We start from the raw sequence: 22873 nt of genomic DNA, 5'->3' as shown, positions 1-22873 counted from the left end.
TGGACGTGCAAACCCACATGGAAAGAACCTATATGAGGATATATGCACATATGAAACCTATATGCAGCTTATATGCACATACAGTATATGCTGCATATAGGCAAAATTGAGGTGCATATATGTACATATACAGGCCATATAGATCTCATGTATTGCTTATATATATCCAAATATAAGCCCTATACATACATGGCAGGATCTGGTCATTTTGTACCTCATACCTCACTTTGGCATCTGTCATACATGATGCCTAGCTCATATTTTATATTATCAAGGCAATAACTAAGAACTTACAAAAAAATATGTAAGAACTTATGTCTGAGCGAACATGTGAAATTGGTATCACATAATTGGCATGTTATGGAATTTAACTATGGCAATTAGAGAAGATGAAAAGCTATGATGTCTACACGTTTACCTGAAACATTTACAAGGCAAATCTTTCTTGTATGATGATAGTAGATGTCTATGGCTGTGCCAAAAACATTAAATATCTAAACACCTGACCAGAGACTGATGAACTCATATGGAAAAGTTTTGTAAATCAAGAATTTCTTGTCAAAAAGTCTGGAGAGTACCTGCTATAAAAACAAGAAATCACATGAAATTGGCACATGGATATATGCAATACTCTACCATTTATGTAATATACAGCTGCTGAAAAAGGTATTTTTTGCATTTAATCATCATTTCTACATTTGTGTCCATTTCAGTTCATTGTCTGTTGCAAGAAAAGCCAACCTCAGGACTGACATAAACTCTAACATCAATGTAAGTATGAGAGCATGACACATGAAACATGTGATAAAATAAGGTTATTCCATCAAGTACAATTGTTCCTAAAATACATGTAAAACATTATGTTGTTTATAAATGAATATGACACCAAACACCAAGGGTTTTTTGTGTAATCCACTGTATTTTTTCTACATGCTTTAGCCTACATCTTTAGATTCATATCCTTTCCCCCTTTCCCTTAAAAAGAGTTACTTGTGGAATTGAGTTTGGAACTAGTTATACTTCCCACTACCTGTTGTTGTAGGTGTGGCTCTTGTAAGATTAAAAATAAATATAGGAATTTATTACTTGGTCACAACTTGTCACAGCCCCCTATGCTGATAGTGATCAAAGTTTTAGGTGGTTTTCTGATTGGTCAGTTTGAATGTATTATGTTGGGTTTGGTCAAGTACATTGGGGGTTAAAGGGATCTTCTGATTGGTCAATTTGAATGTATCAAGTTAGGTTTAGTCACATGGTCAAGAGATAGAGGATAAAGGTCAATGTTTTTATGAGCTCTGGGCTTTTTGCTTTGGCTTTTTGGCTTTTGCATTGGCCTTTTCCCTTTCCTTTCTTCTTCACTGGGGTTCAGGCCATTAGGCCTAGGTTCCAGTTCTCTTTCTTCTAAACTTTCTTTCTTTCTCTGTTCTCTATCTTATCAGGTAATATCTCACATACATTGGAAACAGTCAATTGTTTGTATTATTTACCATTTCATGCATTTATAGTGTAACCATTTCAACTGTAATTTTAAGTCAGTACTGTAATTAAACCTTTTCATTTACAAATCTGTTGTTTAATTTTGATTTAGTGTTAACACTTAAACGCTCCATATTGCAATACAATATATTCGTACTCTAGCAACGCTCTCAGACATATTGTGTCAGAAACCCGGGAACGATTGCAGTTTTGTTCCCCTTCCGAAACCTGAGATCCCTTACAGTTTGGTGGCCCGTACGGGGATCCCTTGCGGTGAGTTTTCTGAGTTTTACTCTGATTGATCAACTGAATGAGGACTTTATCACGGTTAATCCTGTGAATGTTTTGAAGGCCTTCTGACCACACAGTGGGTAAGTCTGTTTAATTGTTTCATGGCATGGTTAGTGAAATCTCCATTTGCATGAATTGTATGAAACAGAAGAAGGACCTTAAATATCCTAACATTGTTGTACAGTTAGAGATTATTTCAGATTATCTCCTCGGGGATGGAAGGGAGTAACTCCAGTAATGATATATTGTTTGATTTATGGAGCGAGAAAGTTGAATCTACACTTTATAAATTATATAGAAAGGGTCTGGATTACTACGCTACCACTGATGATATTCTCACATGGTGGCGCATGGTTGGTGTTGAACAAAGAAAATCCAAACATGCTGACACCATTGAGGCTTTGAATTTCATGACGTGCAAGCAGCTACGTAAAAATACTGGAATTATTAAGTCAATCCTGAATGCTAAAAGTGATGAATTGGGAACCAAAAATGCTGAATTACAAAAGTCAGAGGCAAAGATCCAAAATCTTCAAACTCAGATAGATCAACTATCATCTGAGCAGTTAGCCCTGGCTAAACAGTGTGAGAAGTATAAAGACATTATTGCAGATGTAAGGGCTAAACTAATTGTGCGAGACACTAGGTCTCCCCAAACGCTTAACAGCAATGGGACTACAAAAGATGCTACTTGTACTAAAGAGAATGTATTTTCCAGAACCCAGAAAAGTGTTCCTATTTCAGCAATTGGGGTGATGCATCAACATGCTGGAACAGAACCGCATGATGTGAAAGAAGCATTAGAGAGTCACAGACCTCCTGAAACTCCAGTAGAACCAAGCTACAGACCCGGTGGCAAAATGAACAGGCTTTGTAGTTCCTGTCATAAAATAGGCCATACAGAGGAGAAATGCTGGTCACTGGGCAGGGGCAGACCTCCACCTTATTATTTAAAATGTAGAAAATCACTTTCTAAGGACAGATGTAAACAATCTGGTTTTGCAGGTAAAACCATTACTGAGTTAACTGCATTGTTCATGCAAGGACTCCAGCTGCTAACCTCACTTGCTAGTGGCTTAGCAGCCAGTTAGCATGTGTTTAACATTCTCATTACAACGATCCTGTTTGCATTTCCTGATTTGTAATTGTTCGTAATGCATTGTTGTTTCTATAGAACACAAATTCTAGTTGTTTGTTGTACTATATGTACACATAGGCTAATGAAGTTAATTTCTTATAACACTTGACTGTTTCCATTGTAAGTGTTAGACAAAACATTTAAGTGAGAGGTTGTTGAAGCTACATGTATTCTAGACCAGTCGTCTTGTGTTAATGGAATAACTTTTGCTCTTGAAATTGTCTATTAGTTTCAAGTTGTATGTGTTTCTATGTTGAAAGATTTGTCTCCTAAGTGGTAAACTCTGCTATTCCCTGTATAGCTGCAGTCAGACCCTAAAGAGGAGCACAAAAATGCCATGTGGCTACATTGTGTTATATAATTACATTAATGAAAATGTTTTACCTCACAACAGGATCCAGTAGCACTTTTACCATGCTTAACTAAAAACATGGGTGTAAGAAGATTTACAGAGCCAGATTACAATCTCATACTTATATCAAAATGGCTCCCTGTTTTCAACAACAGGACTAAATTTGCATCACAATTTTATCTTCCTCACCTTTGTTGCAGCATGGTATTCACACATAGCCTTAGTTAAATTCACACATAGCAAACACAATTCGCCTCACATCAGTCATTATGTTAAAATGTCTGATGTCAAGCATCTGTTTTGGTTTCTTTTCAAAAAGTTTGATTAGTTTTATGTCTCAAATACTGAAATCTTGATAAAGAGTTATTTTCTATGTGTAATAATTTCATTAATTTTGCTATTATGTTTTACATTTAATTTGCTCTTTATCCAAGACATTTAAAACTGTCATGTTCTTTGTTCTCATTTTGTTCAATTTATTTATATTGGTTATACTGAAAAATTAAGATCTTTAAATATCATGTGGTTACACTGAATATATTGTTGTTATTGCTTCTTATGACAAAGTGGTTTGTTAAAACTAACATTTGCTAAGTTTAAAAGAAGCATTTCATTCACATGTTTCTAAAACCAATGTAAGAGCTTTTATTAGTTTTTCTTTTATTTTCACCTTGACCATGTTTTTATGTATTTGACAGGGATTTAAGGCTGAAGACCAATCTGACCATTTAAAAGTTGAGTAACAAATGCCATATGTTTTGCTGTATGTTGTGCCATTTGCTTAAATCACAGGATTCCTGCTGTTTCACATTTTGGGTGTTGCCTCAAAGAGAAGGACAAAAGTGAAGTCCCCCTTCAGGGCCTGTTCTTGTGAAGGTGTGAAGTATCGATGGAAATCTGCATAACTATGAAAGGTGCAATTCCATTCGATGAAGCCTTTCATGCAGGGCTGAAAAGAGAAGAACGTCTTCAAGTCTCATCAACCAGCAACCAGTTTGGACAATAAGTCTGAAGATGACCACTGCACACAACTGAAAGCATAATCTTATGAACTGTGTCATCATGGATCTTTCTACGAATGGCCCATGTTGCCAAAGGGCGGATTGTAAGATTAAAAATAAATATAGGAATTTATTACTTGGTCACAACTTGTCACAGCCCCCTATGCTGATAGTGATCAAAGTTTTAGGTGGTTTTCTGATTGGTCAGTTTGAATGTATTATGTTGGGTTTGGTCAAGTACATTGGGGGTTAAAGGGATCTTCTGATTGGTCAATTTGAATGTATCAAGTTAGGTTTAGTCACATGGTCAAGAGATAGAGGATAAAGGTCAATGTTTTTATGAGCTCTGGGCTTTTTGCTTTGGCTTTTTGGCTTTTGCATTGGCCTTTTCCCTTTCCTTTCTTCTTCACTGGGGTTCAGGCCATTAGGCCTTGGTTCCAGTTCTCTTTCTTCTAAACTTTCTTTCTTTCTCTGTTCTCTATCTTATCAGGTAATATCTCACATACATTGGAAACAGTCAATTGTTTGTATTATTTACCATTTCATGCATTTATAGTGTAACCATTTCAACTGTAATTTTAAGTCAGTACTGTAATTAAACCTTTTCATTTACAAATCTGTTGTTTAATTTTGATTTAGTGTTAACACTTAAACGCTCCATATTGCAATACAATATATTCGTACTCTAGCAACGCTCTCAGACATATTGTGTCAGAAACCCGGGAACGATTGCAGTTTTATTCTCCTTCTGAAACCTGAGATCCCTTACACTCTTATTAAAGTCAAGTCCAAATTTTGCCTCCCAGCTCCCCTTGGAACATCATGGAACGTCTTTTAAACGTTAGACAAAGACATTATAATTACTTCTTTTGGAGGTGTTTTTTATGACGGCATTTCTGTGCCAAAAAGAATCGAGCGCATCACTGATACCCGCACGCGCGCAAAAGTATTATTGTGAGAGCATAACAGATCTGCACGCGAGGAAACAAAAGATTGCGAGCTCCTTTAACATCGTCGCGCGCATGAAATCTCATATGCTCGTAATTTAAGCCCTCGCGCGCGGATATGTGTCTAACAGCACGCACAAAATCAACCCCACACTCTCGCGCTGCATCCTCTCTTACCTGCTACTTTTTGCTTGAGCGAATACAATTCTTTTTGGCAGTCGAGGGGCGGGACTTATTTATTTACATGTAATCTCAAATGTCATTGGTTACTACCCATTTCCGGAAGCCAGTTGTAATTGGACAACCTTGGTTGTCAGTCAAGACGTGAAGCGGGAAAGGTTTGACGTATCACGTAATCAAGATGGACAACAAGATGGATGATCAAAAAGAGGTAGGTAAAGATTGCCACTAATTAATTTAATTTTGGCACATTATGTTTTATCGGCTTACTTTTAAAAACGTATAAAGATTCAAATTAACTGGCCATAGTTATATTTCTGTTTAGCGTTCTATGAAACTAGTTAATTAACGACTTTGCAGCTAAGATCATGCCAATTAGTGCATAGGCTTTATCTAAAGCTAATAAACAGAATGATAAAGCAACTTGTTGCCAGGATCTTTATTAGACTTTTACTTTATTTTATAGTTATAAAGTTAATTTAAAGTTAATAAAGTTAAATGTTCTGATACAAAAGCCTGCTAAACAGCGATAAGGAGTATAACGTTAACAAATGCTTTCAACATGTAACGTTAACGTTAGGCCTAAGTTATGTATGTTTATCAAATACTTTAGCGTCAAATCCGCCATTTTTAGGCAGAATCCATAAGAGTCTGATTAAAAGCTAATTAACAAGAAATCGTGCTAGCACTTCCCAAGCTTTGCGTTTAAAATGTTCAGTTAATATTATATAATTTATAATTGGATTTACAATTGCAATTATCTATTTGACTAAGTTACATGCTGTTAACGTTCTACTTTGTTTTTAACATTGGGCCTAATAATGGTTTCTCCATTCATACACAATAGGTTGAGTTGCAGAACGCTGCCAGGCATGTGGTGTCCCTTTTACGCAGTGCTCTGTCTAATGAATTATGTTCACCATCACGTAAGTTAATTGTGTTGAGTGACATTTTGTTGACAGTGGTGGTTTTTCCAAACCTAAATGACTTTCTACTGTTGAACACAAAATATATTTTGAGAAATGTTTAATACACCTTATTAAATTTGGAATTTTTGTTATTATTGCTACTGGCCATAATAATAATTATGAGTACTCTTTAGCCTCAAAGTATTCAGTTTGTGTACAGTTTTAGTAATTTCAACAGATTCAGAAGGGCAGGGTCAGAAAGAGCAGGTCACAGCAGACAGCATACAACACCGCTACACGGGTCAGGCAACCTCTGGCAACAGGGTGCAGTCTGCACTGAGACCTCAACGTGCCCTTGATGTTGCTGGATCAAGCAATTCAGTGGACCAGAGTATGGCCAGGTTTGGAAATCTCAAAAAAGCCAAATGTATAGTTTTAAGTTTTAGGATATTAAGCAATAACAACCCTTTTTAAGCATAACTTTCTTGCCATTTTAGATGAGCCTTAGGTGAGGTTTTAGTAGTTTGAGTCCATTAGGATTTTGCTTATGTATTCAATCAATATTAAGACTTGTGTGTGTGTGTGTGTGTGTGTGTGTGTGTGTGTGTGTGTGTGTGTGTGTGTGTGTGTGTGTGTGTGTGTGTGTGTGTGTGTGTGTGCGTGCGCGTGCGCGTGCGTGTGCGTGTGTGAATGGATGGATAGATAGATAAGATATGATATATGATATATTTGTATGTATGTATGTATATATATATACAGTCTTGTTCAAAATAATAGCAGTACAATGTGACTAACCAGAATAATCAAGGTTTTTAGTATATTTTTTATTGCTACGTGGCAAACAAGTTACCAGTAGGTTCAGTAGATTCTCAGAAAACAAATGAGACCCAGCATTCATGATATGCACGCTCTTAAGGCTGTGCAATTGGGCAATTAGTTGAATTAGTTGAAAGGGGTGTGTTCAAAAAAATAGCAGTGTGGCATTCAATCACTGAGGTCATCAATTTTGTGAAGAAACAGGTGTGAATCAGGTGGCCCCTATTTAAGGATGAAGCCAACACTTGTTGAACATGCATTTGAAAGCTGAGGAAAATGGTTCGTTCAAGACATTGTTCAGAAGAACAGCGTACTTTGATTAAAAAGTTGATTGGAGAGGGGAAAACCTATAAAGAGGTGCAAAAAATGATAGGCTGTTCAGCTAAAATGATCTCTAATGCCTTAAAATGGAGAGCAAAACCAGAGAGACGTGGAAGAAAACGGAAGACAACCATCAAAATGGATAGAAGAATAACCAGAATGGCAAAGGCTCAGCCAATGATCACCTCCAGGATGATCAAAGACAGTCTGGAGTTACCTGTAAGTACTGTGACAGTTAGAAGACGTCTGTGTGAAGCTAATCTATTTTCAAGAATCCCCTGCAAAGTCCCTCTGTTAAAAAAAGGCATGTGCAGAAGAGGTTACAATTTGCCAAAGAACACATCAACTGGCCTAAAGAGAAATGGAGGAACATTTTGTGGACTGATGAGAGTAAAATTGTTCTTTTTGGGTCCAAGGGCCACAGGCAGTTTGTGAGACGACCCCCAAACTCTGAATTCAAGCCACAGTACACATTGAAGCATGGAGGTGCAAGCATCATGATATGGGCATGTTTCTCCTACTATGGTGTTGGGCCTATTTATCACATACCAGGGATCATGGATCAGTTTGCATATGTTAAAATACTTGAAGAGGTCATGTTGCCCTATGCTGAAGAGGACATGCCCTTGAAATGGTTGTTTCAACAAGACAATGACCCAAAACACACTAGTAAACGGGCAAAGTCTTGGTTCCAAACCAACAAAATTAATGTTATGGAGTGGCCAGCCCAATCTCCAGACCTTAATCCAATTGAGAACTTGTGGGGTGATATCAAAAATGCTGTTTCTGAAGCAAAACCAAGAAATGATAATGAATTGTGGAATGTTGTTAAAGAATCATGGAGTGGAATAACAGCTGAGAGGTGCCACAAGTTGGTTGACTCCATGCCACACAGATGTCAAGCAGTTTTAAAAAACTGTGGTCATACAACTAAATATTAGTTTAGTGATTCACAGGATTGCTAAATCCCAGAAAAAAAATGTTTGTACAAAATAGTTTTGAGTTTGTACAGTCAAAGGTAGACACTGCTATTTTTTTGAACACACCCCTTTCAACTAATACCCCAATTGCACAGCCTTAAGAGCGTGCATATCATGAATGCTGGGTCTTGTTTGTTTTCTGAGAATCTACTGAACCTACTGGTAACTTGTTTGCCACGTAGCAATAAAAAATATACTAAAAACCTTGATTATTCTGGTTAGTCACATTGTACTGCTATTATTTTGAACAAGACTGTATGTATGTGTGAGAGATATATTTATTGATATAAATTGTTTTTCCTCTAAGAGCATTCCCTGGTATGTTCAAAGCACGAAAAGGCTTTATCCCAAATCCCAAAAAGAGGGCCACCAGGTCTACCCCAATCCAGTTTTTCCTGTTAAATAAAGCTGTTGAAAGGACCCCAAAAGCTTCTGATGAGTTGATACTACTACAGGCTGGATTAGGAAGGAGGACTATTGCCATCCCAGAGGATGCTGCCCACTCTGAGGTCTGACAATTTAAAGTTCTACATATAAAGGGACCTTTTAAAAATACTGCTCATTTACCTAAAAGCTTGCATGGTTAAGACATTTAGATCAGTCTTTCCCAACCACTGTGACGGCTTGTTTGGTGTGCCGTGGAAAAATCACAACTGCACGTGTCACTGTCATCAATTTCAGCCAGGATATCATCTCTGTGTTCATCAAAACAAGTGTAATTGCATTGAATGTGCTAAATACAGTTAATATAGTAAATTATTCTAGTTTAACAAGTCATTTAAGAATTGCAATAGGGGTTTGTGCAGTTCTGTTAAAGGAACACGCCCAGATTTTGGGAATTTAGCTTATTCACCGTTTCCTCCAGAGTTAGATAAGTCCATACATACCTTTCTCATCTCCATGCGTGCTGTAAACACTCTCTGGCGCAGCCCCCGCTAGCTTAGATTAGCACAAAGACTGGAATTGAGTGGCTCCAGCTAGCATACTGCTCCAAAATAAGTGACAAAATAACGCAAACATTTTCCTATTTATGTGTTGTGATTTGTATAGTCACACTGTGTACAAATAAAAAGGTCATATGAGACACAGTCATCTTTTAACTGTATACATATACTGGGAACACCTCTGACCGAACTCTCTGCTCCTCACCAGGGGGTTTCTCGGGTGCTGTGAGCAAATCACTCCACCCAAGTAGCCGTACTTTGCCTTCTGAGAATATAGAATATAGTTCCCAGTATGTATACTGTTAAAAGGTGGCTGTGTCTCATATCACCTTGTTATTTGTACACGGTGTGATTATACAAATCACAGCATATAAATAGGAAAATGTTCGCGTTATTTTGTCACTTATTGGGAGTAGTATGCTAGCTGAAGCCATTCACTTCCAGTATTTGTGCTAAGCTAAGCTAGCGGGGTCTGCGTCAGACAGAGTTACAGCACGCACGGAGATGAGAAAGGTATGTATGTACTTATCTAACTCTGGGGGATACGGTGAATAAGCTAAATTCCCAAAATGTGGGTGTGTTCCTTTAATGCTTACTGTGATAGTGGTGTGCTGTATGATTTTTATACTTATTAAATCGGTTTTTAAAACAAAAATGTTGGGAAACACTGATTTAGATAATGTATATATTAATTAGTCTTACTATATACATTTATTTTCGTGTAGCCAGTATCTGTCCAGTATTTGTCTTAATAAAGCTTGATGTGTGTTTAATACTTCCAGATATCCAAACTGTTGTTGGAGGCATATTCAAAAATGGAATCATTGGAGGGGGCCTGGATGCTCTATAAAGCTGTTGGTAAGATAGCTTTCATAAGCCTCTTTCACACAATCATTTAATTAAATAACCATACATTTACCAGAATAACTTTACTATTAAATTCAAAAGTGTTGTACAGTTCACACACACATCAACGTCACATCTTTATTACTCACACATCAGAACCAAAATACCCGTAAACACTGTCAGAGAGCGGAAGAATCCTTTAAACCTCTGAGAGGTTGGTGTTATGTTGTAAACAATGGTGGGTTATGGCTTCATATCCGCGGTCCGTATTTTTGTTATTTTTACTTTTGTGGCACACAGTGACAATTGTACACAGTTGCTCTTTACCAAAAAACATTGTATTAGATGGCTTCACTGTATGGGGGAAAGTTCCAACCTAAAACATTAGACCGTATTGTAATGTATCAGATAAGGGTTCACAGGGAATTTGCGAAGGATGTGGGCAATTTGGTAAATGGATAGTAAAATATTGTAAACAACTCTGAAGATGTTTAGATGTTAATGACTTCAAGAAGCCTGGAGAAAAACTTCTGTTAACAGATTGGGAGTTTAAAGCATCATCTGTTACTATGTTAAGATTGGCCCAAAACTCTGTGTGTTCTGACGTTGTAGATGCACATCCAGTATTCCTATCTGTTCACACATAGCATTGCACCAGTAAATTACTGATAATCTTACGTGTTTTTTTAACAATGGTCCTGTTCACACAAGCTCTTAACAGCAATTTACCAATAATTTACCATTAAAGGCCATAATTGTGTGTTTAACACATCACTAGACTTATTTTTTTAAACATTTGCTAGTGTGTTTAACTCTTTCCCTGCAAGTGTGTTATTTTTTTAAGTTGCCAGCCAGCGCCATTATTTTTATGATTTTCACAAAAGTTTAATGCCTTCCAGAAAATTGTCTTTTTTTTTAATATATAAACATACAATATATCAAATGAAAGGACAGACCCCTCAGCTTAAAAGAAAAAAAAAAATTGCATTTTTTGTAAAGAACTTTTGATAAAGATCAGATTCAGAATGATAATTAAACGTACACTGAGTTTTAACTGTTTAACTGCCTTAGTGGATGCTTCCGTGTTTTATATGTTGGGTTAGAGTCCCACCTGGTGAATAATAGCAGAAATATGGATTACTGTAACAACTTCTCATTGGCAGGAAATGAGTTAACTTTTCTATTCAATTTTATGGTGATGGAGGATTCATTCATTGCTGAAACATAATTTCTTCGTCATACATTAAATATGTTATAGTGGCTTCTGATCTTTTTCACTCAGGTGGATCAGGTCAACAAAAGTTGAATGTTGTTGCACCAGAAGCTGAAGGATGCACGGGGTCCTATCTCATTAAAACTGTAGGAGGAAAGAGCTGTCTTTACATCATGCCAATACAAAACAGTCTGGACATTTCCCCTTTACCTTAAACATCAAAAGAATTTGAAAAAATGCCAAAAGCCAGATGTGTCACGTGTCACACAGACATGCCTGTTCAACTACTCGCTGCACACATCAAGAAGTGCGAGACAGACATATTGATCAACAGCAGTGATTTTGAATATGTAAGGTCTCATTTAGCAAATAAACTATAAAGTAAAATTTACAATTGTTACTTTGGTCAAATTGGTCAATGTCTAATGTACAAAATCCGAATTTAATTTGTTACAGGACCATGGAGATTACTTGCTGCCGTCGGATACTGAGGTGCCATCTGATACCACAAAAGTGGATGATTTTAATGGCAATGTAGGTTGTTCTGTGTCTTGTGTATTCCAGTGTAACTTACACTCTTAAAAAAAATGGTTCTATATCAAACCAGAAATGGTTCTATCACCCGCTTCATATATGGAACCCCCAAATGGTTCAATATAGAACCACTTTAATGGGTTCATTAAAAAGAACCCCAAATGGTTCTTTGAAACAAAGTTAGATGGTTCTATTTAGAACCATTAATGGTTCTTTATAATTATGAGGAATTTATTATTGATAAGAAATTATAACCGATCCAGAAAATTATAAAAGTTTACCATTTATTAATTGTATTATACAGAAATATAAATCTATAAAAATTACTTAAAATCACATCTCTTTATTATGTATTAGACAGCAAAACATTTAGTTTACATTTAAAATGTCTCATTTCATTCAACCATTTAGTTATTTAATTATTTCCACTAAGCATTTTCACTTTTTTATAAACATACATGCGTTTATATATATATATATATATATATATATATATATATATATATATATATAAAAAAATTGCATCTCTGTATTAAACAGCTAAACTCTTAATTACACTATACATTCAAAAATTTTGTTCAAGTTATTTCCCTTACGCATTTTCTGTTTTTATAAACAAAGATACTGTACAGTATATGCAGTACTAATTTTTAGTAACTTTTACATGTGTCTGAAATGATGAAAAGAAATCACAATGCATTTAAAGACAATTCATGAACAATCTATTAAATAGAATGACAATTTACACAAGTTGATTGTACATTTGTTTTGTACAGGTATTTAAATTTATGCATATATTTTATAAATTAAAGTCACTGTGTGCTTAATGGCAAAAGGGTATTGAACATTGAAGAGAAAAAACCCCGCAAACAGTCATTCCACAGCCTGTGATGTCAAGGTCTTCCACATATTATGTTCACATTGTCCATTATAAAGTTGATACTTTGAGATTTGAGAGGATCAGGAGAGCCGTTGAACACTATGGTTGGTGTGGGACCTTTGGGTTCCTGTAAAACAAACATTTCACCTTTTAAGTGCTTTTTACCAATTAACAGAAGCCATCAAATAGACTTAAAATTACCCCATAATAACACAAATAAAGTATGACAACTAGGCAAGCGACACTCAAGAACCAACAAGACTCATAATAATTGATGTGGAGCTGTATGCTATTTAAGGGTAAACAGAGTAATATTTTTATATTTGTATTGAATGTTACTTTAAATGAAGTGCCTCAAATGCTACAGAAGACTATACTTACACTATTTACACAGCAAAGCAAGCTGGGATTTTCTTAAAATAATGCTTGCAATAACATAAGTGCAGCATTCCTCACCAGACCTACAAAGATAAAAATTATTGTACATTAGGTACAGAAATCAATTACAGGGACATTTTACTCAAAAAAGAAAACTCATTCACTCACTCGTTATTTCAAACGTTCACGGCTTTCTTTCTTCAGCAGAACACAAAAAGATTTTGAAGAATGTCTGTAACCGAACAACGCTGGTAGCAATTTAATGGACACAAAACCAATGCAGGTCAATGGGCACCATTGTTGTTCGATTACCATACTTTTTTTAAATATTTTCTGTTGTGTTCTGCTGAAGAAAGTGACGACAATTGTTATTTGTGGGTAAACTTTAAAGCTTTCTCAGCCAGCGTCTCTTTATTAACAAGTTAACTCTTCAATGGCAAGGAAAAAGTTTATACTAACATTATTTTCATATTTTCACAATTTATAGGTGCTAGAACCTTTACATTGACAATGCAAATAAGGCTACTTTACACTGGGCAAAGAACAAGCATATGATGTAGTTACCTTCTGTGGTTTCCTCTGCTGTTCCAATGAGATTGGCGTAGAGATGTTTTTTACTTCATTCTTTTGCACTCCTGATGATGGTTGGGGCCATGTTATTTAGAGATGTTTCCATGTTCTTCACCAAGTCTGTTCCAAACCTCATTGTCATTCCATGCAGCATCTTAAAATACAAAATCTTTATATATTCATATTCATATATACTTTCAGACAAACAAGTTCCTTAAAGTCTACATTAACTTGAGGTTGCAATTGACTAGTGATGTATTTTTCAAAACACAATGTTCAATAAAATATAGTGTGAAATATACAGAATTTAAATTAAGTCCTCAAACACTTTACAGTCTTTAATGCTAAATTCTAAATGAAATACATAAGAATTATCATTAAAGCTACAAAACACAGATTTCTTTTATTTTGCTCTTTGATGAACATTAGTGACAGAAGTCAGGTTTACGAGGTCCCTTTAAGCACCTTACCTTTTTGCATCAATGGGGTTTATATTTTAAAGCCAGTGACGTGTCATAACGGACCATTTATTAACCATGGTTATCTGTGAGGGGAAGGAAAAAAGCATAAATTACACTTCACAAACCAAATACGCATAAAAACCTGAACACGTTTGGTTTTTAAAACATTTGAATGTTAAATGTAAGTGTCTTAACAGCTACCATCACTTTAATTCATTGTGTGCATCACAGAAAACATACATACAGTATCTAGACTTGTTGCGGATACGAACGCTGCACTGTAATCGTGCATTTATAATAAAGACCGGCGGAAATTTCCCAACTGTGGCCACCAGTTTACTTTTTTCTTCAGAGTTTAGCTCCAACCCTGATAAAACACTCGTGAACAAACGAAAAATACTCACGGAATATGTGTAAAACTGCGACAAACATTTACATATCATTTCCCTTCCACCCGGTTCCCTTGACCACGCGCTTCATTCGTCTCCTTACAACACACAGCTGTCTTATTGTGATTGGCAATTTAATCTAAAATGACAAAGAAATAAAGCAGGACTGTAACGTAATTCATTAAAACCCGGAACAAAATGTATTTAACAGAGCTTTTATAACTGACGGTTGACGAAGGCCGTCAGTGCTTTAACGCTACCAACAGTATTTTTTAACTGAGGTAAATATTATAAATGTAGCTTCTATCACTATTTAGCACAAGACCTCTTACAAAATAAATATTAACTAATTATACTTAATATTTCAGTAATATCGTTTCAAAAATGTAGAAAGTTTACTTACCTCAGGGTACCAACAAGCAGAAATGCCGGTCCGGAGTCCGAACTCCTCAGTTTGAAAAGAAAAAAAAACTGTCACGTCTGGAGGCTCATCTTCGCTTATGGTGCAACGCATATATACGCCACCAGAGGGCACTTTTGCCATTATTTGTTTTAAATGCCCCTTCAGGTTAAATTAAACATTGACAATATAGAATGTACAAATATAAAGAAAACACCTGGTTATTCACCAAAAACGCCAATTGCACTGTAAGTTTTATGCTAATGTACAAACTTGCATAAAAAAGCTCACAGGAAATAAATCATACAATAAATATGAATAGCCTATTTGTTGACTCTCTCTTTATTTGACCACAGCCTATTGAAACAAAAAGGTTTGTGAATGAGTTGTGTAGGTCTGTAATTATTGTGTAATCTTTAGTTTACACTTCAGTCACAAACGTGAATTATAGAACCATTTTAATAAAAATGGTTCTTTGCCCTCCAAGGGCTCTAAATGGAACCCTTTTTTTGGTAAAAGGTTCTATTGGCCAAGTATAGAACCCCATGCTTTTATATAGAACCTCAAGGAACCTTTTTTTTTTAGAGTGTAGGAATAATGTATAGTTCCACTTGTTATGATTTTAATATATAAATAACACCTTAGACGCATGTTTCTGTTGTCTACTGTAATGTAACTACTGCTTTTTAAAATTGATGTAGACAAGTAGTTTCTGTTGCCATTTTTAATAAACCCAAACTGACAACTGTGATTTTCATTAAAGGACTCTAGGAGCCCTGCAATTATTGAAGTGCCATCTACTGCCACAAAGATGGACCATGTTAATGGCAATGTAAGTAGTGACCTAAATATCATCATTACATATTATTGGAACTCATTAAAGTAATTGTTCTCACATTTAATTATATATTTTCCTAAAGATGAAGTCAATGGATCCAACTCATCCCCTCACAATGGATGTCAAGGTAAGACCAATGCATGAGTATGTTTTCTATTTTTATAAAAGGAAATAAAATGTAAAAAATTAAATGTTTATATGAATTGGTTATTAATGATAATTAATTTACTTGATAATGATATTAATGATAATGAATTTACTTGATAGACATACATAGGGTTTCTGCATTTAAGATATTTCTCTGTTTGTAAGGTGTCTTGTCCTGTGTGTGCTGCCATGTATTCGGAAGACTTGATTGAAATACATGCAAGTACCTGTGGGGAAAGGTTATTGTTTTCAATTTGTTTATTCTTCATTGTGTGTTCCTGAAATTATTGCTTCAACCTACAGTCTTTACCATCAGGTGTTGGTATGTGTGGTAGTGATTTTTATTTTGCTAATTTGTACTTTTTTTCAGGTGTGAAAATAGACCAAGTATTGATTCGGACTTTGCTTTGACAGAACCAAAAAAGCCAGACAAGCAAAACAGGTGCATGAAAGTTACATTGTTTTTTTGGGGGGTCTGGAAAAAAACTAGATGCATCTGTGTGTTTTGTTTATCAAGCCTTACAGAAGCAGTAAACAAACTTAAAGAGGCAATCAACGCTAGAACTATATTCAGTGTCTGTGTCACAAGGGAAGACATGTTCAACCGAGGCTTGACACAATGGAAACGACAAAAGAAGTCCTCTCCATGGAATCCCCTCAGAGTCACTTTCATCGGAGAGCTTGGGATAGACAGTGGTGCTCTAATGAAGGAATTTCTGACAGGTATTTTGTTTCCCTCGTATGCAGTACTACCATTGGATAGTATATGCAGTTTTATGAAATGCAGTCAATGTATGTAATTTCTTAACTTATTTCAGTACCTTTGTTTATTAGTAGTAAGTTGACATTTTCCACAGAAATGATGGTGGGGATTGAGGCAAAATTCTTTGAGGGAGGGGATTCTGGAAAAAATCTTAAGTATTTCATCACAGATTTTCAGAATGACAATTTCAGGTATGTTTCTTATTAGTGTCGTATACTGGAGCTTTTCCATCAAATGCATTTTCAAATCTATGAACTGCCTGTTGTACTTTAGGACAGTTGGCGAAATAATGGCTGTGAGCATTACTCAGGATGGCCCTCTACCTAACTTTTTCATGGAGTGGATATACAGTTACATCACTTCTGGGGAGATTAACAAAGATCAGTTGTCAAAAGCCAATGTAACAGATGCAGACCTGCTAGATCTTATTAATAAGGTTTTCATATTTAGCCCTACCATCAAAATGTGTGTATGTATAACCCCATTCATACAGACCTCTGGTCCCAGAAAATACCCGTAAAATTGCCAGACAAGCGTCTGTGTGAACAAAAACTCGTTCCGTTAATCTTCCGGGATCGTTGCCAGAAAGAGGACCTAGTAAGATACGCGGGAACCCTCTGTGTGAACAAGAAGCCGCAAGAATGCCCTAAAGGGCGTGTCGAAGTCACAACACAAGTTATGGTTCAGCTCCTTACAACGAGAGATAACATGCATTTAAACATTCACCACGAGAAATGTTGCAAACTAGATTGGAGGAGTTATCAGGAAATGATATATGAGACGCATAAACAATGACGCACGTGGCGTAGTGAGGACGCGCGTGTCATGGCAACATGATGTTGGTTCAACTCTTTAAAATGAGGGATTTACAACATTCACTACGATAAATGTCAGCAAAATGGACTGAAGCAGATATTAGGTAAGTTAGCTCGTCACTTACTGCGTTGAAACGGAGATCATTCAGCAGCATAAAAGAATATCGCGTCACGTGCTCATTTGAGCTAAAATAAACGAAAATACCCGCATGTCAAATATCCACTCTGAAGCTGAGATCATTCACCAGCATAGAACTGTGCATTCACGCGCTTCTTTGTAGTGTTATTATAAACAAAAATGCACGCGAGTTGTTTCTGGAGAGAGAAATAATATATAATATGCAAACTTCAGACGCTGCGTAGAAGAGAGGGTCACTTTCAACAGGTCACGTTTCTTTCCGGGACCATCAGATACCGTGTAATCTTGGCAGTGTGAACAAACAAAAACTCTAACCATTCCGGAAAAATCCAGGATGCATTTTACGTGTATTTTACGGAATTTCTATGTGAAAAGGGCTTCTGTGTGTGCGCACATTAACATATTTGTTATTATTCTTTAGATTGAGACAGCAGACAGTTCAGCATTGATCAAGCTTTCTGAAAGGATTGCAGCATGCGGGTACACTGGACCTCTAGCATGTGATAGAAAGACTGACATTGTGAGGTATAGTATGTATTTCCGTGATGTTTTGTAGTTCTTTCAAGCTGCTTGCCTTTTCTCTCCAATCTACCGATTAGGGTTAGGTTTTTGTAATTGTATAACTAGCATATACCTACTTCAACTGCTTTTTACAGTTTCCATGGTCCTAGAAAGTCTGGAAAATCTGTGAATTTTAAGTGTGATTTCTAAACTTGAAAAGTAAAAAAAAAAAATTCTGTTGTGAATGTATTTTTTTCATGTGCTTTATTAGTATTTATTCAACTAGAAATACATGTCAAATAAGTTAAAACCAAGTCAATGAAATAAGTTAATGCTTTTCGAATCTGGTCAAAATTTGAGATGACGTACCATGTCTTTAACACACATTTGTAAAAACTAATTAAATTGCCTAGTCCTAATCCTGGCTTAATCTAAACCCTGTCTGGGCTACTGCCCCTACAATCAGCCTCTTTTGTTTCAGCAAACACATCAATTCATCTTATGTTATTAACATGAGGTGTCTATCTTTTCTACACTCTTTTTCTGGCTTTACCCTTACGTGCAGTGCTGTTGTCCTACATTCCTCTGTCCGAATACTTCCAATGCTCCAGCAGATGTGCAAAGGATTGGAACTCTATGGCCTCCATGAAATGTTGAAACAAAATCACCAGCTATTTCAGCATGTATTTGTTCCTGGCCATTTTCAAAAAGTATAATACTTTTAAATTTTTGCTTTAGAAAAGGTACAACAAAATAAAAGGCTCTTTTTCTGATTTGCAGCCAGATGCAGATTTTCTTACAATGACCCTGTCACCTATTTTAAGTGAAGTGGGTTCAGTTAGGCAGCAGAAGGAATCAAAGATTGTGAACTATTGTCAGGATTCGGGACGAAAGGCAAGGAACACGAAGAAGGATGCAGATGCAGGTTACGGACAAAATTACATTTATTCAAATAAATAACATCAAACAAAACACGAGCAAACCAACAGGCAGGTAAAACTGGAACAAAACAGAGCACAACACGTAACAGGCGACGATGAACCGGTGAGTGAATGACAGAAAACAGGGGTATAAATACACAGACAATCAAACAAGGAACAGGTGCAATGAGTTAATGTAATCAGTCAATGAAAGTCCAGGTGACAAGGATCAGAGACAAACACAAAACATGACACGGATCGAACTGTGACCTGAAGACAGGATCATGACAGGACCCTCCCCTTAAGGGACGCCACCTGGCGTCCCACAAGGGAACACACTAGACACGAAACAGGACATACTGAGAAACAGAGAAAAACCAATAAAACATAATGTACAAACACAACGGCAAACAACAACTTACAATGACAGGGTTTGGATGGACTAACAAAAACATAATTAAAGGGAGGGGGGTGGGGGAACAAGAAAGTTCATTGGGGGTGGTCCAGACTAGGAGGGACTTGGTCTAGAGCGGGGGGTCTGGGCAGGCTTGATAGGGGGTTTAAAATGGACAGGCTTGGTGGGGACAGGGCAAGGAGGGATAGTTCCAGGCGGGTCAGACAGAGGTGGGGTAGGGGGCATTGCAGCTGGCTGTGGCAAACGCTGCGCTGGTTGCGCAGGTGGCTGTGGCAAACGCTTCGCTGAGGGCAGCGGCGGCTGTTGCAAAGGCTGCGCTGAGGGCAGCGGCAGCTGTAATGACTGTGCAGGCGGCTGTGGCTGCGCTGGCTCCGGCTGCACACACTCTGACTGGGACGCAAAGACAGTGGCAAGCTGGGGGTGTGCCATGAGACCCGGCAGAGACTGAGGTTGAGGGCTGGAAATCCCCCTCCTCCTCTTCTTCTTCTTCGGCCGGGGAGCTGAGAGTGGAGGAGAACAGAGAGGCGCTGTGACGGGCGTGGCAGGCTCCGAGGAGGACCCCTCGGATACAGACTCCCATGATATCCTGCGCTCACGCTTCCCCCGCAGGCTTACGAGTTGAGCAGAGTCCTCGTGGGCTGAGACTGAGAGCGCCGGGCTCTCCTGTGTCATAACCCCCACAACGACTCCCTCAGGAATACAAGGCAGAGGACTGGACTTGGACTCGGGGGACGCCTTCTCATCCCGGGACCGTTGCGCGAGGCGGTCCACCATCTCCCAAAAGGGCAGGGAAACCAGATCTCCCCGCTCCGGAATCGGTGGAGGATTGTTGAGGCCGGCCACTAGATATTCGCTAGCCAGGGGGTCCGGATAATTCCCCTTGCTCCTCTCAACAGCCAAGGCGTAGTCGTGGGGGACAGCCTCCCCTGCGGTGGAAACGGGCTGCTGCCTGCGAGGGTCTGGGAGGTAATGGAATCCCACCATTCAGGGTCCTGGGCACGCCACATTATGGGACTGTCTGCTGGGTTCTAAATGGCTCAATCGTTCTGTCAGGAATTGCCAGGAGACAGAACCCAAGCGCAGACAGACTAAGGGAACAAGGGTAACTTTATTAAATAAAACTGGAAAACAAAACCCACGAGGGGGCAAAAACAAGATAAGACAAATGACAGACTAAACACTAAACTAGATAATAAACTTGACTGGACTAGACTGAAAAGAAACAGTGAACAAGACAATAAACATAAAATAATCTTTACAATGAACAAGACTTGACTTAGCACTTGACTAGACTATGTGACAGGCAAACACAACCTCCACATAAACAGACGATTGAGCACAGGACAGCAAACACAAGGGCATTAAATAGGGGAGCAAATCAAGAAGGGAACAGGTGACATGAATCAAACAATGATGGGATAATTAAAGAGGAAACAAGGGGCGGGGTCAGAAGACGAGACAGAAAGCACATGGCTATGAAAAACAAAGCCAGTGCTCTCACACAAAACATTGGGCTGCCATGATCCTGTCACTATGACTAAAAAACTGTGACCTGAAGAAAGGATCATGATAACTATCTGCAGGACTTCATTCAAAGCCTTGAAGATGAAGGTAATGACATAATTCAAAATAATGACATAATAATTTGGTCAAACATATTTCTATAGACGTTTTTTTCTAAATCTGTCCTGAATTGGTAAATTGCTCCCAGGTGAATCTTGACTTTATCTATAAGAGACAGAAACGTCCCCAGCAAGCAAAAACTGTTGATGTTGAAATGATGGCTAACTATAGACCCAATAGTAACCCACTTCTACCCTAAATAACCCTGAATTTGGTTACATGCCATTCTTGCCAAAATAACTTGAAGATGTATGATATTCCAACATGTATAGCAAAGTCAACAGGTGTTCAAGGTATTAGCCTTCATTTCTTTAACATGTTCTAAAAGTACGCATTGTCTATTCTTGGGCTATGGTTAGACATCTATTAGACTTTCTCTGGCAAGCCCAAAGCACTGCATGTACAGTTTTCCCTAAAGATATTGTTCTATGTTCACATTTCTACTTGTGCTGTGTAGTTTTTTCTTTTCCTTTATGTAATCACAATGACAAGGTTTGTCAACAAACTATAGTACAAACAGTAAAAGTGTAAATGTAAATTTTGTCCAGTCTCTTGCAATCAAACTCCCACATAACTTATACTAAGGTGTAAATTACAATTTACAACACTTGTCGTCAAAACTTTAGCCATAGTTTACATCAGAACATCACTTCAGAGTAAACTGTTATATTGACAACATGACTAAACAATTTGACTGTCTTATCTGTACACAATGGCACATGGACTTGTCATTCTGATGGCACTGACATGTTCATTGACACAGATATTTACTTTTGAGAGATGAACTAAGTATTTTGAGTAAAAGAGTGGCTTTTGCAGGTTATCCATTGTGTTTTGGTATTTGTACGAATTGTTTTGAGAACTGGACTTACTGTTTTGCAAATTGTGAGTATGATTCGAGAAATGTACCAAAGCGATTGAGAAAAACTGTAAAAAGCTTATATGTACAGAAACACACATCACATGCTTTTGATCTTGTTTTTTTTTGCAGAGGAAAGGAGCAGTTGTCAGGAGAGCAGAGGTGAGGGTGAGGATGACAATGAACAAGGGGAAAAGAAGGACTGCGGTAAAGAAGACAAAGAACAAGAGAAGATCACTGTCAGTTGCTTCATGCAGTGGCTTACTGGTCAGGGACATGTTCCCATTACTTCCACACAGAGAAAAATTCAAAATACATTTAGAGTTTGATCATGACTGTCAACTGCGATATGGCCAACATAGTGTATGCTACCCTATTGTAAATGCATGTTCATGTAGCGTGACACTGCCTACACAGCACCTAGGGACTTACACAGAGTTCGTTGACATTATGAGACAGGCTGTGAGTAATAGCAGAGAATTTAGTCGTTCGTGAGACGGATTTTTTGTAACGGTTATTCATTGTACTGGGTATGCTCTGTTGCTGCGTTTTAAATAAGTAATACCCTTTGGATATTTTAATGTAGTTTTTTTTTGTTTGTTATTGACATGTTGACATCCACAGAAGCAGCCAAGATTGCTGTCGTTGTTCTGAAAGCTTTATTCAGAATTGATAATTGTTACTGATATGCAGTAAGCTTTAATGCAAAATAAATCCAAAGTTTTATGCTCGTTTAGCATTTTGGTCTTTTTTTATTTACACTGTATTTGTTAAAACAAACTCCCGGCAAAGTAAATACAGTTCTTTAACCGGGATGTTAGAACCAGT

At 37.3% G+C, this 22873-nt stretch overlaps 1 protein-coding gene and 1 long non-coding RNA gene across 3 annotated transcripts; one reads left to right on the top strand and one right to left on the bottom strand.

The window, feature by feature from the left end:
* Positions 1-603: 603 nt before the first annotated feature.
* On the top strand, positions 604-22776 carry LOC135760341 (uncharacterized). Its single transcript, XM_073811697.1, has 17 exons — positions 604-6694; positions 8718-8919; positions 10137-10212; positions 11483-11763; positions 11870-11947; positions 15789-15857; positions 15946-15990; positions 16176-16249; positions 16381-16452; positions 16528-16733; positions 16868-16964; positions 17047-17209; positions 18149-18252; positions 18794-18938; positions 19009-19101; positions 21141-21174; positions 22178-22776. The coding sequence occupies exons 4-17, from the start codon at positions 11650-11652 to the stop codon at positions 22372-22374; spliced, it is 1491 nt and encodes a 496-aa protein (XP_073667798.1). The 5' UTR covers positions 604-6694; positions 8718-8919; positions 10137-10212; positions 11483-11649; the 3' UTR covers positions 22375-22776.
* Positions 12444-15516, bottom strand: LOC135720979 (uncharacterized). 2 transcript variants are annotated; one of them, XR_012334760.1, is made up of 6 exons: positions 15029-15516; positions 14641-14764; positions 14246-14319; positions 13770-13929; positions 13374-13403; positions 12444-12954 (listed from the first exon to the last, which is right to left on the bottom strand). It is a non-coding gene; the product is annotated as an uncharacterized lncRNA (long non-coding RNA). The 2 variants fall into 2 exon arrangements; XR_012334759.1 differs by lacking the exon at positions 13374-13403 and adding an exon at positions 13209-13288 and having other exon boundaries at positions 14641-15515.
* Positions 22777-22873: the final 97 nt, after the last annotated feature.

This window comes from Paramisgurnus dabryanus, chromosome 13 (assembly GCF_030506205.2).
Source record: "Paramisgurnus dabryanus chromosome 13, PD_genome_1.1, whole genome shotgun sequence".
NCBI classification, from domain to species: Eukaryota; Metazoa; Chordata; class Actinopteri; order Cypriniformes; family Cobitidae; genus Paramisgurnus; species Paramisgurnus dabryanus.
This window is presented reverse-complemented; position numbering and strand designations above follow the sequence as displayed.

Bases quoted from the DNA above. Each gene is read 5' to 3' on its own strand.
- LOC135760341 (XM_073811697.1), top strand. From the start codon at position 11,650: ATGCCAAAAGCCAGATGTGTCACGTGTCACACAGACATGCCTGTTCAA. The intron at 11,764-11,869 runs GTAAGGTCTCAT...AATTTGTTACAG, and splicing joins ACAGCAGTGATTTTGAATAT to GACCATGGAGATTACTTGCT. The intron at 21,175-22,177 runs GTAATGACATAA...TTTTTTTTGCAG, and splicing joins TCAAAGCCTTGAAGATGAAG to AGGAAAGGAGCAGTTGTCAG.